Source organism: Cryptomeria japonica, chromosome 7 (genome assembly GCF_030272615.1).
Source record: "Cryptomeria japonica chromosome 7, Sugi_1.0, whole genome shotgun sequence".
NCBI classification, from domain to species: Eukaryota; Viridiplantae; Streptophyta; class Pinopsida; order Cupressales; family Cupressaceae; genus Cryptomeria; species Cryptomeria japonica.
The window spans coordinates 716813811-716829693 of NC_081411.1; the positions used below are offsets into that span (position 1 = coordinate 716813811).

The 15883-nt window shown below is 35.5% G+C and overlaps 1 protein-coding gene across 1 annotated transcript in view; it reads right to left on the reverse strand.

The window, feature by feature from the left end:
* Positions 1-6187: 6187 nt before the first annotated feature.
* Positions 6188-15883, reverse strand: part of LOC131040248 (SEC12-like protein 1) — a 72197-nt gene continuing 62501 nt past the window's right edge. The window contains exons 9-10 of the mRNA XM_057973140.2: positions 6831-6901; positions 6188-6705 (exon numbers count right to left, since the gene is read on the reverse strand). Of these exons, the coding sequence (XP_057829123.1) occupies positions 6524-6705; positions 6831-6901 (253 nt within the window). The 3' untranslated portion in view covers positions 6188-6523. The remainder of the gene's footprint in view (positions 6706-6830; positions 6902-15883) is intronic.

The window sequence follows — 15883 nt, forward strand, 5'->3', positions numbered from 1 at the left end:
TTGATCATCAACATCATCCTAATCCCTTCATCGCTTCCCATCCTCACTCATCCACAAAATTAAGCTAGTTACTCTATCTACACAGATACATCGACTCCCACACACCTATACTATCAACAGATACTCTGATCAAGTATCTTTGGGTCTCAACAGGTAATCGATTATGGTAATCCTAGACTACATCAGACATTTATCACAATGACCTAGTCTCAACGGGGTTGCCATGATTCACCACAATCATCCATCCCACGCACACACTATCAATTGATCAACCAATCAAACACAATCCAATGGACAATTACATCAATTGTCTAAGTCTCAACGAGTATTTTGCTTCAGATACCTTGACTTCATCGGGCAATTACATCAATTGTCTAAGTCACATCAGGTCACTTTGATTCACTTACTCGGACTTTATCATGTCCAAGCGACCAACTGACATCAACTGTCACGCTTTGACTTGACTGGGGCAATTAAACCGATTGCACCAGATTGTCCAACCAATTTTGATCAATTGTATAGCATCAATCCAAACCCCACACTACATCTGCTATGTATCTCTTGCATGACCTCAGGGTACTCGCTGGCTTGTTGTTTCTTCATATTCACTCCATTTTCTCCCATTCTTTCATCATTAGTTCTAATTTCTTCTATTCTACATCCCCTCCACTTTTCATTCTTTTTCGAGAGACCGCCCGATTTTTCAAAAAAAAAAAAAAAATCATAATAAAATTCGGCCCATCTCTCGAGGGGGCATACCACCCATTAAATTTACATTTTATGGGGCATTTCTTCACACCTATTTTTCTTTCTTTGAAACGACGCGATAAACCACACCGTCTCAAAGAGGGGCAAATGTGGTCACATAAATCTGTCCAGTTAATTAAATGAATACTTAGTATTTATTTGATTATTTAACCATCAATTAATGAATTAATTAAATTAATATTTAATTAATTCATCTTAACCCTCTTCTCCTATTAATTAAATAAATTATTCAATTTATTTGATTTAATTCACTTAACCAAATTCAGACCATTAATTAAATAAATAAATCATATTTATTTAATTAAATACTCTCTCACATTTAAATAAATTAGTATTTATTTAAATCCCCCAAAATCCCACCTCTCACATTTAAATAAATTAACATTTATTTAAATCACCTTTATCCTCTACCCACTTGCATTTTCCTACAAATGCAAGTTGCACAATTATTTTAAATAAATAATTTATTTAAATCACCTTTATCCTCCACCCACTTGTATTTTCCTACAAATGCAAGTTGCACAATTATTTTAAATAAATAATTTATTTAAATCACCTTTATCCTCCACCCACTTGTATTTTTCTACAAAAGCAAGTTGCACAACTATTTTAAATAAATTATTTATTTAAAATCCTATTTATCCTCACCCACTTGAAACCTTTAATGGTTTCCCTTAAAGTATTCAAACTTGATGGCTTTAAAGTCTTCAAACTTGATGGCTTCCTTCTATAGTTTTCTTAAGACTTTAATGGTTTTCCTTAAAGTCTTCAAGCCTTTAATGGTTTCCCTCAAAGTCTTCAAGCATTTTAATGCTTTATCTTCATTTTTCTCATTTAAATAAATTAATATTTATTTGAATATTTATCCAAATGCAAATTACACCATTTAATTGAAATAAATGATTTTATTTTAATTGAAAATACCAAAATTTCTCCCACTTGCATTTTCCTACAAAATCCACTTGCATGCCTAAACCCCTTCTAGAATTTTCTAATCACTTTTAAATAACCTAACCCCTTCTCTAAACTTTGTCACATTCCTAAGCAAAAGGGAAGTCACTTCTCAAACCCTCAAAGTCTTTGATAACCATTGAAGGCTTTCAACCTTCAACCACTAAATGGCTCAAAGTCTTTGATAACCATTCAATGCTTTCAACCTTCAACCACTAAATAGCTCAAAGTCTTTGATAACCATTGAAGGCTTTCAACCTTCAACCACTTAATCCCCAAAGTCTCCAATAACCATTAATGGTTACCTCAAACCCTCCCACATGGTTAAAACATTTGTTTTGACTCAACCTCTACCCAACCCAAAGGTCTCATCAGGCCATTAATGCTTTGACCATGATTATCTCTTAAACATTTTCACAAAGGTTTATCCTTGGATTAACTCTTAATCCAGTGGGTAATCTTAATTTGGACTTGACCCTTAGCCTCTAGATAACCATGAGGTCTTCTCAGGCCTTTAATGCCTCCAACCTCTTCTCTCAACCCAATCCTATGTTGACACTTGTCACCATTTTATTGGTGCCAATTGTGCACATGGATCCCCAACTTTCAAACTTGGCCCTTGATTAAACCATTCAATCTTAACCCTTCATTTCCCCATTTCTTCTATAAATAGAACCCTTCTCCTCAAGCAAAAAGAGGAAGCATTAGAGTATTGTTGTTATACTGGCATTAACATAGAGCTTTCTCATAGCATCACTATATACACTTGCATAGCATTTGCTTATCATATTCAACTATCTTGAATCTCCATATGGCATCCATGGCTAGTGCTAAAAGTTGAGAGCTACACTCATTTGGGACTTGGAGAGGAGAGGAACAAGGGAGGAGCAACTATGAGCATCTTGATTAGCTATTTTATTCTATGTTTATATGGTTTCTATTTCATGCTTAATATCTCTCTTGATATGCCTGTTTAGGATAATCTTTTGTTGCTAACACTAACGTTTGTTTCTTGTGCTCTTGTGTGTGTTGCCATCAAACTGATTTTCGAATCCTTTTTGCAGAGCATCAACACTTAATGATGCATAAAATGCAATAGTGTTGCCTTCTTGTGATTCAATGCAACGGGGTATTCCTTGGGATGACTACTTGACAGACATGGCAGGTTTGTTTGTGGAGTCTACATTGCAGATTTGGGAGACATCATTGATGACATTCATCTTCTCTTTGATGAAGATGATCCTTTTTCGATTGTTGCGAGGGAACACTCTGACCCTCTTGTTCATTCTCTACATTATCATTCTTTCGAGGTTGACATGATTGTGGATTCTTATGCACAACATTTGGAGGAGGTCTATTCATCCTTAGAGGAGACATGTGAGTCTTTAGATCATGTTCTATATTCATCTCCACTAGATTTTGGAGCGCCTTTTTTTAGCAATGTGGACCAATACACCTGATTTGGAGGGGGCAACTTTCAGCATCGACATGGGGACACTTGAGCAATTTTCAGAGGCTCCACACATCATGAGTTTTTTTCCTACATCTTCCCTTCATGATTGGGGAGACTTCATGCACTCACCTTTGGTTTTGTTTCTTCCCAAGGGAAGGAATGTTGTTCGATGATCGTGGAGCAGTTTTGAGCCTCTACCATTGGTGCAGATTCTACATTGAGGGGTGGCTACTTGGTCTCTCTTCTCTCTTATGGGGGGACCTTTTCCTCACATGGGGTTTTTGTCCTTCTCATACTTCTTTGAGAGTTCTTTTGTATAGTTTTCTTCTCTCTTTTGGGTGTGAGTTTTTTCCCATTGGTTTTTTCTCTCTTTCTTCGTCTGTGAGAGATTGCATTGGTTTGCATGCATTTGCATTTATACATGGGTACCTAACATGGCTAGTAGTCAGGACCCATCTTGCATTGCTAGCTTGAGTCTATATTCCCCTAACATGGCTACTTGATGAAGTTATCAACAAGGAAATAAGATCTTACTCACTTACAATAACATTTTAGTAGTAAGGAAATCATATTTAGGTAGCTTATAATAGTCATATCAATAGTAAGACCTTTCTATATCAATAGAAAATTCATTCAGTTTTACATTGAACTAATGTATTTTGGTTCATTTATTTATCTTTTCAAATTACCAATTCAAAATAGATTGCCCGTCCCTTGAATTTTAACATCATCAAGATGTCACTTATTTCTCTCCAAAGATTAAAAAGACGATTTCATAGACATTTTTGTTGAAATTGTGTTAGGCTATAGATGTAGTCGCACAAGCACGACAATATTTCAAAATCTTGTTTAGAGTTTTTAATATAAAGAAATTAAATAAGATTTTGACTATTTTTGCATATTAATTGCTTTAAAATAAATGTTACATATTTTGTTAAATTTAACAAATACTAATTATTTTTAAAATAAATATTGATTATATTTTGATAGATAAATTTATCTAATCATGATTATCTTAGAAAATAAATTATTCAATTGCTTTTGAAAGTAAGTTAAACTAATACTAATTAATTGAAAAACTTATACCAATTATTTCATAATATAATTTACTACTAATTGCTTAAATTGAATAAAATCAACTAATATTAATTACTTTTTATAATAAATTATAGTAATGAATTGAAAATTACCTTTATAATACTAATTGTGTTTTTAACAATTACCTTTTTAATAATTTGCATTGCAATTTTAGCCAACTTTATTTGCTTTACTAAATTAATCTATGCTAATTTCACGAAAACTACTTTTGTAATATATACATTTAAGTAATACTAATGAACTTAAATTTTCTTAACTAAATTAATCTATGCTAATTTCATGAAAACTAATTTTGTAATATATATATTTAAGTAATACTAATGAACTTAAATTTTCTGTGTTAATGGATTCAACAACGACTGCCTCTTGTGCGCACAGGTTTCAAATGTGCTTGTACTCTTGCCTGTTTTTGACTCCCTTTCACATGCACAAGTTTTCTCTCCTTGTTTCCTCATGTGCTGAACTTGAGCTCTTTCACCTGGCACTAGTGACTCTATTGGCCTTCCCTCCTTGTCTATCTTGGATGTGTCACTGGTAGGAGTTATTGTTGTGTCATCGTTGAGGACTCCTCTGGGGATCGTCAGGACTACTAAAGATGCTGTTGGGGTCATTGTTTCTAAACCACCTTTTGCATTTGGAGATGGGTTGTCAAGACTTATGCTCGTGTGGCTATTGCCATGGTTGCTGATATCATTGACACCTAGAGTTTTGCCCATGTTGTCTATTCTAATGTTTGTTCATCCTCCTAGGGAGAAATATTGTTCTCTTCTTTGTGTGAGTGCTGGTTTGTGGTCAAGATATGGTGAAAAAGGAACTTCTATCAATGTAGGGGTCTGGTCTGGTCTAGGGGTCTGGTCTGGTCTATAGAGTCTTCAATCTCTGGACTCTTCAATCTGACCTTCACTTACTGATCTTCAATTTGATTTTGGATTCTTGGTGGCCCCTCGTGACCGATAAGATCAAGATTTTCCCCTAACAATAGAAACTTGGCTTTGGACAAGTTGTAGACTTGAGAAACACTCTCTCTTTATTAAACCCCATCTATCAAAATCTTAATATAAAATAAAATTTGAAACCTTAAAGTTACAATTCTTAGAACTAACAATAAATTTTAGAATTATATTATTATTATTTATTTATTTTTTTAAACTATTTTTTTAATTTTTAGTTTTAAAAAAAGTAGAACCAATTTGGAATCATTCTTCAAAATAAGTTTAACTTAAATTTACAAATTTATTTTAAAATGAAACTTTTTAAATATTCTTTCAAAATAAAACTAAATTAGTTTATATAACTCAAAATTTACTTCTGCATTTGGAAAACACCCACCTTTCTGTAGAATATATTGACTGAAAATATTGCCATTATATTAAGTTAGTCTAAACTATAGATTTAAATTTATTTTTAAAAAATTATATGAAAATTGATAATAAAACGATAAAACAAGAAGGTTTGTATAAATATGTAAAATTTTAATAAATAAAGAAATTCATAGTTAAAAAGACAATAAGATTTTTGAATTTATAGCACTAGAATTATGATCTATATAACATTAATATATGAATTACAGTTAAAATTGATTAAATTTTTCTTTTATTAATGAAAATATTTACAAGTGCATTTCCTCTGGAACACGAAAATGATGTAACATCATACTCACAGTAGTATGATAAAATTAAATAACCCACATAAACATTAAAGTTGTTTTCATCGATTTGTCTGCTTATTTCAAGTGGGGCTCAAGGTTATATATCCATGAGGGTTTTCCATTTTGAAAACTGCAATTATTTCCAAATTTTGTGTAACATTTATTAAACTAAAAATAAGTACTAGAACGGTATCTGATCTCTCCAATGTCTTCTCGCTTCTATTCTTATTTTTGTGTTTTAACTTTAGGCTAGCTATAAGGCTTTACGATTGAACTCCAAATAAAAATGATTCCTGAATTTTTCAAAAACACCACATGAAATTCTTTTGAACTTGATTATTAGGATTTGATACATTGTAAAATGGTCATGTAATGTGCTTGATCAAGACTTTGCTTCAAAAATGCCACTTCCAAATTTTAGATTTTAAAGAAACAAGACCAATAGTGGTTGATATCCACCATATCTACAGAAGTGATTGAGGCCATTTGTCCATAACATAAAGGAGAACAACAAAACCAAGAAATTTAGAAAATGCAAGAGAAACAGATTCAATTCATATATAAATCAATTAACTGAACCAAAATTATTCTTGGATACCAGCCTGTCACCAAACATTCTGATCATCAGGAGAAACAGGATCACCAAGAATCGCTTCAATGGGAGGTCTTGCTGGCTGTTCTCTTCCAAGAGGAAAGTTCCAAAATGAATCCGAATGCTCAAAAAATATGTAGAAAAGAATAGCGGATATGATGATCATCGTCAGCAGTACCAAATATATCTGCCAATCTACATAAGATACAAAGTTGGAAGTGAAATTCAAATTAGCTCTTTAAGTCAATATACCAATATCTAAAAAGAAAGTTGTCAACGGATCAAAACATCATCTAAAGAATCAATAAGAACTAGCAGACCTTTCCAATCTGCTCCACACTGAATTGGATTGACTCTTGCAGCCCATTCATCTGACATTGACAACAATGCTCTGCATAACAGAAATAATCATGCACGTCAAAATTGTATTTAACAAACAAGGAGAGATAGTAATCATGAAGGCACTCATAATAATTATGACATGATTGTAAATTGTTACACAATAATTACAGTACTAGAAGCAATTATATTTGATCAAGAATCCATCACATTTTCAAATTTCAATACATTGAATTGAAAATGTTCATGGTATTTATCTATTTTTGCACTAACTGTTCTGTCATGGGATAGTATCCCCTTAACTAAGGATTTATTTGCATATTTAAAATCGATTTATGCTATTTTGCATATAAAGAATAGAATATGAAAGACTTCAGCACAGGTTAAATATAGTACTGCTAAACTATTTATTGATTGTGGATATTTAACACCTGCAAGAAGCTCCATTGGGGTCGAGGGGGCTGAATAAAAAGCCTTCAGAATGGGCATTTTTTGTTCCTGAACCAATCTCTGGTTTGCGCCATATCCACGAATAGTAGGTCGCTTCCGCTTCCAAATAGGATTAAATAGTCCCACTGTCCACTCTTTCTGATTTGGATCTAACCAATCCGTTTCTTAGCCCAGTCACCGCATATCCAAACAAACTATGGTAATCTGCAACTTCTATCCTGTGACTCACACTTTATTCACCTCATCTGATTCCGCCTTCATGGAATGAGTAGAGTATTTACACCCTTATACTCCCACCCACGGGCTTTATAGGAGCTATCTTTTCTCTCTGACCGAACAAAGTCCATCGATGGATTTGAATCATGATTATTTTGCAATTCGAAAATGTGATCATGTAGCAACTCAGCCTTGAGGGTCTTAATCACTCAACTCTAATAACCCGTGAGTTCCACAGATGGCGAAGCTATCTAGAGGCACTTTTCAGGTTGTAAAATTCAAGGACCGGGTCCTTGTTCTATAGAAAGAAGAGTAATGACTATTATTTGTAATTTTGTATAACTATGATACAAAAGGCATATTGCCTAATGACAAAAACTCCACGGTCAAACAAGAGATGTCCGGGTTAGGTGAAAACTATGGCCAAATTGATGCCAGACTTTGAAAATCATGAGTTTTCATTCACAAAGCTTTGGCCAGTTATTACTCCAACAAATCAAGGCTTAACAAAGCTAGTAGATCTGATTTTTTATACATTTTATATGACAGAGAGGAAACATTTCTATATATTATTTAGAAATGTTCATCTGTGAGGAAATTTTGGACATGGATACAAACTGAGTTCAATTTTTCATTTGACACTTACGTCCTGGTAAGGTCTACTTTTAAAAAAAAACTACATCTAATGCAAAGTTCTGTGGCACACAAAACAGCCATCTTATTTTGATTTCCTTTGGAGGTTGAGATCAAGGATGCCTTTCATCAGGACAGATCTTTGCTCAGCTGATGTAACTCATCATTTTTCAGAGTACTATCTATGTATTTCTTCAAAAAAATTCACATTTTACTAGGATCATGTACTTGAATTATTAAAGACATCTGAATCAGTTTCAAGGTTGTGCAATCTCTATACAATTTAAACAAGGTGGTAATCCTTTTCAAAAGAACAGGCATATTTGCACCATCATATACATTTAGCAAGAGCTTTAGCAAATCTTGCTTCCAATGTTACGGTTCCAGAAAAGGGCAATTACAAATGGCTATGGCAAAGTGGCTCAGTTAGATTTTGAAATGGTGCATGAAAGCATAAACCCAAGAAAATGTAACATAAACCTTCTCAAAACATGAAACATGAAACATAACCTAGTGGTTTTGGTTGTCCTACCTCTCTTCCATGCCTTATTTTTTGTACCAACCTTGGTGTCCTATCCTAAGACTCAGTTAAGTCTTCTGGTTGTGTTTTGTAATTACGCTTTGGTGCGTGCAACAAGTTTGTCAACATGGGTTGCAAGGGACACCTTGGGTATGTTAATTTGCTATGTGGTCTTGTTATATTTGTCATGCAAAAAAACGTTTCTATCATCTTTGGTCCATTAATGTCTTTAACGAAAACTGGGGCACCACATTTGATATCAACAACCAAGTTACACCACTAGGTGCTCTGGTTTATGTGCTTGCTTCATTTAAGCAGTTGGTTATGATGTTTTGGTTCCTTGCTTACCTTAGTGTGTTGTGTAAGATTATGCATGTGGTAATCTCTCCATAGGTGGTATAGGAAGGATGCCTCCTAGATCGTACTACCCTCGTGTAGGAAGAAATGTTGGCCTTGATTGTGAATCACCAGAAATTCAAAGCAAACACTATCCTATAGTAAGACCGGAGCAACTTGAAGAAGTTGACTGCACCATAGTTAATGATTCCCCTTCAAGAGGTATTGGCTAGGTTGACACTCGCTAGGAGGGAAGGCAGTCAAGATTCTCACCCATCTCAAGCTAGAGAAGAAGTTCTGCATGAGGATGGAAAAAGGGCATCCCTCAACAAACTAGAGTGGATGAAGTACTGTTGCGAGATGTGCCTCACAAAGGTGATAGACAATTGGCAGATGAGGATAGTTTGCCAATAGTTCACATCAAGGACCTTCTGCAAGCTAACCCACCCACCTTTGAAGGTTCTATAGTTGGAATAGAGTCTAAGAATTGGGTTTTGGCCCTTGATAGGTGTCTTGTAATATGGAAGTAACACTAAGGCCTGATGTACCATTATGCACCTACATGGATTTGCTTCTACTGGGTAGCAACAAGAGGAACAAAAGCATCACCTAGATATTGCAATAGTGTCATGGGATACCTTTTTGAAATGGTTCCATCCCCGATATGTTTCTAAACATTGCAGACAACACCGTGTAGATGAATTCGATGAAATATGACAACTAGGAATCATTGTAGATCAATATGATAACCATTTCTTTGAACTAAAGCAATATATAAGCTTCATTGAGGATTAAGGAATGTTGGTGCAAAGTTTTGTTTGAGGCTTGAATGCTCAAATAAGTGGAGGCATTTGGGTATTAGAGGTTTTCGTCGAAAAGGCCAAGTTAATTGAAGAGAACATGGCTAAGGGGCATGGTGGTCAAGTCGGTATTCAGCATATGGTTCCCTACCAATCAAGCATGACAATGCAGGGTTCTCAACACCAAACTAGGGATTATATAGAGCATCTACAAGACCATCTAAGAATACACATTAGTAGAGGAAAAAGTTTCAATAGACTCCTTTGAGTGGACAAGGTTCCGGTAGACCATTCCATGGTAGACCTCGATCTCAACGATAGGCCCAAGGTCATTAGCCAAATTCTAATCACTCAAATCTTCATTAGTATAGTGCACCTCAATCAGGCCCTACTAGAGTTATAGGACCCTATTATTCTTGTGGACAAGGACATTATATAAGGACTTACCCTTAGGCATCTTCCACAATTGGGATTCATAATGCAACAATGTCAAACCCAAAAATGGGGGATGTGGGTAGATTTCATAGAGTGTTTGGCACGGTAGGCAACTGCCGAGTAAAGCATCAAGGAATAAAGGTTGAACTTGAAACATCAGGTTTGTTGGATGGTGTTTGTGCTTCTAGTTTTATTTAATGCTGGTGCTTCAAACTCTTTCAAATGCCCATCGTTGGTTGAGCATAGTAGGCTTGAGGTTGCAAGGCAAGGTGATGAATGGCAAGTTGAGTTAGCTACTAGTGTTAAGGTGGATGTAAATTCTCTCAGAAGTGGTTGTGTGTTGGACCTCAGGGTCTTCACCACCACATCATTTTGCGAATTCTACCATTGGCATCCTATGGGATAGTACTGGTGATGGATTGGCTTGAAGCACACCAAGCGAGTAATAATTGTCATCGTAAGATTTTTAAGGATGTCAATGACTTTGGCCATCTAGTGGAGATAGCAAGGGTGCCTAGACCCATATTGTTTTGCATAATTTCTACTATGCAGCTGAAAAGGAGTATGTAGAGGGGGTGTCAGATATTAGCTATCTCGGTGAATTATCTTTTGAAAAGAGAATGCCATAAGGTATCTCTTAATGATCATCATCTCTTAAGGGAGTTTGATGATGTGTTTCCTAGTGCAATTCTGAAGTATGCTGCCTACGTGAGATGTGAACTTCATTTGCAATTAAAAGAGTTGTTAGAGAAAGGGCATATCCATCGCAATGTGTCTCCACAACTACATCAATTATCTTTGTGAGGAAATAAGATCTCTTCGGTTGTATCAATTACTGATAGTTGAATTAGATGACAATGAAGAGCTGCAATCCCTTATCAATAGTTGATGATTTGTTCGATCAGATGATGTGGGCTAGGGTATTTTGAAATATTAATCTTAAGATTGAGATTCTAATAAACATGGGGTTAATGAAATAATTTAATCAATATTTTTCTGTGCTAGAATTGCAACAATCTCAAGGGTTCTATCTAGTGACAAAGGATGTAATGAATCGGGGAGTCAATAAGCGTCAACATGACACAACTCCAGGAGTTGGTGAGCATCAAACTATCTTCATGGAGGGAGCTTCTCCCAATTTTCCCATTAGCCATTGGGCTATTGCAGTGACACTCCTTGTCTTATGCCTAGTACTTTTGATCTTTTCTTCCCATTGGATCATGTGTCCAACATTGATGTGATCATGTACGCACAATCAACTGAATGATATAGTTTTGCTCCTATGTATGAGTGTTGAAAGTGTGCGTCTATAGTCCTTGTTTGGTGTGAGTGTTTTGAGCCCTTTGTGTTCATCTCTTAGTAAAATGGGTTGGGCCTGAGGTTAACACATTGTTGGGTTCCACTGTTGGGGATGCAAAGATTTCTAGGACCTTAGTTGTGTGTTGGGAGTTTGACCATCTTGTGGTTATGGTAAGCATTATCTTTGTTACTTATAGTTCATTTATAGTTATGTTGCTTTTATTAGTTTAAAGAGTGGAGATTGCTAATCTTTCTATTTCTTGGGATATGTGTACTTCGAGAGCTTATCATGTGGCTTGGTCATCACCCACTACCTCACAAACATATCCCCAAGACCATTTGCAAACAACTCAAAAAACAAGAGAGTTATGTATTGTTTCATAGAAACAGGAAGCTTGTTGGTTTCTGACTTAAGAGTATTTTTGTCTCTATTTTGCATTTTACAAATGTAGTCCAATTGTCAGCTGCAGTTGGGTCTCGAAACCCAAGCCACAAGTCCACCAATCTTTGTTGACAATTTGCAGGCTGATTTTGAAACCAAAGTTGTAGGAGTCCTTGTGCATTTTGCAATCAATATTCAAAACCCGAGGAGACAAACTTACCTTTGAAAAGAATTTAAATTAATTTAAATAAATATTCTGGCCGACCCCCTAGAGATGAGCACCCATCGTGTGCAAGCAGATAAATTAAATAAAACTATATTGTTGCTGTGTTGAGTCGACCTCCTTGAAGACTCACCGCTCTTGGGTGAAAGGATGTCTTTGGTATGGTATATAAGAAGACAAGTTTGAGATGAGGGTGGGGGAAAAATTATGGAATATCATTCCTATTTAGAGCAGAACAAGAAGAATTACATCTGATTCAAGGGAAGTAGTTCAGCATCAGCATTTAAAAGAGCGGATAAATTCCTAAAATATGCAACCGATCAGGCAGATAGAGATCTGATTAGAAAAATCCTTACTTGTTGCAGGCTGTAGCATTACTGTTCAATTGTGAGCAAAAACTAGGGCATTTTTGAAAGAGGACATTACAAATGGTATCAGTGCATGATTCTGCCAGCCTGAGGGACATTACAAGTGGTATTTGGTGGGTATAAATAAGAAGTTATTGGAGATCATTTTATCATGGATTCAATTGATTATCATTCCGATTAAAAAGCAGATCTGAGCAGATTTAGTAACCAGAGTCAAAGGCGAATTGTAGCAAATCAAAGACCAAAATTAATGGTGGTCTGTAGCAGACTTAAGGATCCTTTGTGAGCAGAATATTGAAGGTTTAATAACCAAATTATTTCAAACTATCTGAGCAGATTTAGCAGCCCTTATGAGTATAGAACATCGAAGTTCATGAGCAGATTCCGAAGCAATTTATTGCAGACATTTTCCAGACTTGTGAGCAGATTTAAGCAGATTTGTGAACAGATTGTATCAGACCATATTGACCAGAAATTTTTGAAGAACATTGAGCAGATTTTGAAGGTGTTCTGTTGCAAATCTTAAGGGCGAATATGTACAGACCATTGAGTAGAGTATAAACAGATTTAAGAAGCAATTTTTTGAGCAAATTGGTAAGGAGTTTCAGAACTTATTGAATAAGGAGATCAATCATTTATCCTTTTATTTCTTTTGAGGTTGGTGCCTCATTTTTAAAAAGATTGGTGTCTCTTCCGAAGTAGGTGCTCAGTAGTGGGGATTGTGTCTCCAGGGGGTTAATGCTAGGTTGGTATACCAAGTTTAAAGACTGTGACAGTAGTGAAAGCATAATTTTACACATGGGCTCATGCTGCAATGAGAATTTTACAGGAGACATATCAGTTATTATAGTGAATAAAGATTGTAGACACCTAAATCTGCACACTTAATTAAATGAATTTTATTTATTTAATTATCATTTATCCACCTATTAATTAAATTAAGGTTTAATTAATATCCCCTTTTCTTCTATCCAGCCATTAATCAAATTCAACATTTGATTAATTCCCCTTTCTTCTATTAATTAAATAAATCCTATTTATTTGATTAAATCCTCTTTCCACATTTAATTAAATTCATCTTCTGATATAAATAAATCAATATTTATTTATAAATAACCCCCCCCCCCCACCCCTTGTGTTTCCCTACAAATGCAAGTTGCATCCATTTTTAGTTGAAATAAAACATTTTATTTTATTTAAAACCCTATTTCTCCCACTTGCATCCTCCTACAAAATCCACTTGCATCCTAAACATTCTTCTAGAAGTCCTCAAATCCCACTTAATGAGCTTTATTTTTGTAATCATGTCACATCCCTAAATTTGGGGAACTCACTTCTCCAAAATTGGAAGAAAGTCTTCCAAATGCATTTAAGACTATCTTTTTCAACAAGTTAACTTGTTGAGTTCCCCAAATTTATAAGGCTCTTACAAATTAAACTCCAAAGTCTTCCAAACCATTAAAGGCTATTACAAAAGCCTTGAAGGTTTCTCCCTTCACACAAGCTAAACCTCCAAAGTCTTCATTAAAGAGCTTTTAAGTCTCTTACAAGACATCATCCCTTCAACATATCAACCCATCATGGCTTGTCTCTTTGACCATCTTTCAACTTTGCACAAGAGTTGAACCAATGGATAATAACCTGCATCCTTGGATAATAGCTTTACCCAATAATCTCACCCACATGGGATTAACCACCATGTCTTCTCGGGCATTTAATGCCTCTTACATCTACTCTCAAGCCTCCTTAGGGTGACACTTGTCAGCCTAGGATTGGGTTGAAAATCTCGCAAGGATTGAAGATCATTCAATCCTAACCGTTGTTAAGATTACTCAATCTTAACCCTCCAATTGCCCATTTCTTCTATAAATAGGCTCCATTTCCTTCATTATTCATCAATCCAAGTCTTCATGCATCTAAGTTATAGTCTCATTTCATCAGGCATTTTAACCTCTTTTTGATAATAATAATTAGATTAGTTTAGTAGCATCATAGCCTAGATTTATCATGTTTTGCATATCATGTTAGTTTCATTTCCACGCTAGCTTAATATCATCTTAATCTCATTTTCATGCTCATTTAGCTTCATATCAATATCATCATCCTTGCACCATATCATAGCTATTTCAATATCAGTATCATGCTAAGATCTTAGTTGCTTTGCATTTACATCTTTGATCACATATCCCTCATTCTTTAGGTAGTCATCCTAGAGATCAAATTCTCTTCCAAGATGAGAGCCACCTTGAATCTGAAGGATCCTTGGAGATAGAGAACAATGGAACGGTTTTAGAAGATTAATGATTTTAACTTGTTTTGCTCATTAGATCTTTCTAACATAATGTTTCATTGGTATGCTTGATGTGTTTGCTCTTGTTTGGCTGAACCACTCTTTCAGGTGTACAAGATCAATAGGACAATCTAAAATTGTTGGAACAATCCAACAATTTCTATATGGAAAACTTCAAGAACATAGTCGCAGACTTATATCAAAGGCAGAGTTGAAAGATAAGATGACAGTCCATAGAATGTGATAGAGAAAGGCCAACCTTGTGTTGCATGGATGATGGTATGACAGTCCAAAAAGAGACATTCATGGCTTTCTAAACCAAGAAGAGGACACAAGAGGGACAAAGGTTTTGAGAATTAACCTTACATGGAAGGGTAATGAGAAGTGACAGTCCTACGACTGAGATAAGAAGCAAGTAAGATTACCCCAAGGGATGGAACTAGTCATAGTTAGACATTCCTACCTCTTGTGGAATAAGAAGCAAGTTAGATTACCACAAGGGATGGAATTGATCATAGTTGGGTGTTCTTGCCTCTTGTGGGCCAAGTGATGAATTGATTACCCCAAGGGATGGAACTAGTCATAGATGGACGTCCCTACCTCTTGTGGGCCAAGTGATGAATTGATTACCTCAAGGGATGGAACTGGTCATAGTTGGAAGTTCCTGCCTCTTGGGGGCCAAGTGATGAATTGATTGCCCCAAGGATGGAACTGGTCATAGTTGGACATTATTGCCTCTTGTGGGCCAAGTGATGAATTGATTACCCCAAAGGATGGAACTGGTCATAGTTGGACATTCTTGCCTCTTGTGGGCCAAGAGATGAATTCATTACCCGAGGGATGGAACTGGTCATAGTTGGATGTCCCTGCCTCTTATGGACCAAGTGATGAATTGATTACCCCAAGGGATGGAACTGGTCATAGTTGAACGTTCAAGTGATGAATTGATTACTCCAAGGGACGAAACTAGTCATAGTTGAGCATTCATGCTTCTTGTGGGCCAAGTGATGAATTGATTACCCAAGGGATGGAACTGATCATAGTTGAACATTCCTGCCTCTTGTGGGCCAAGTGATGAATTG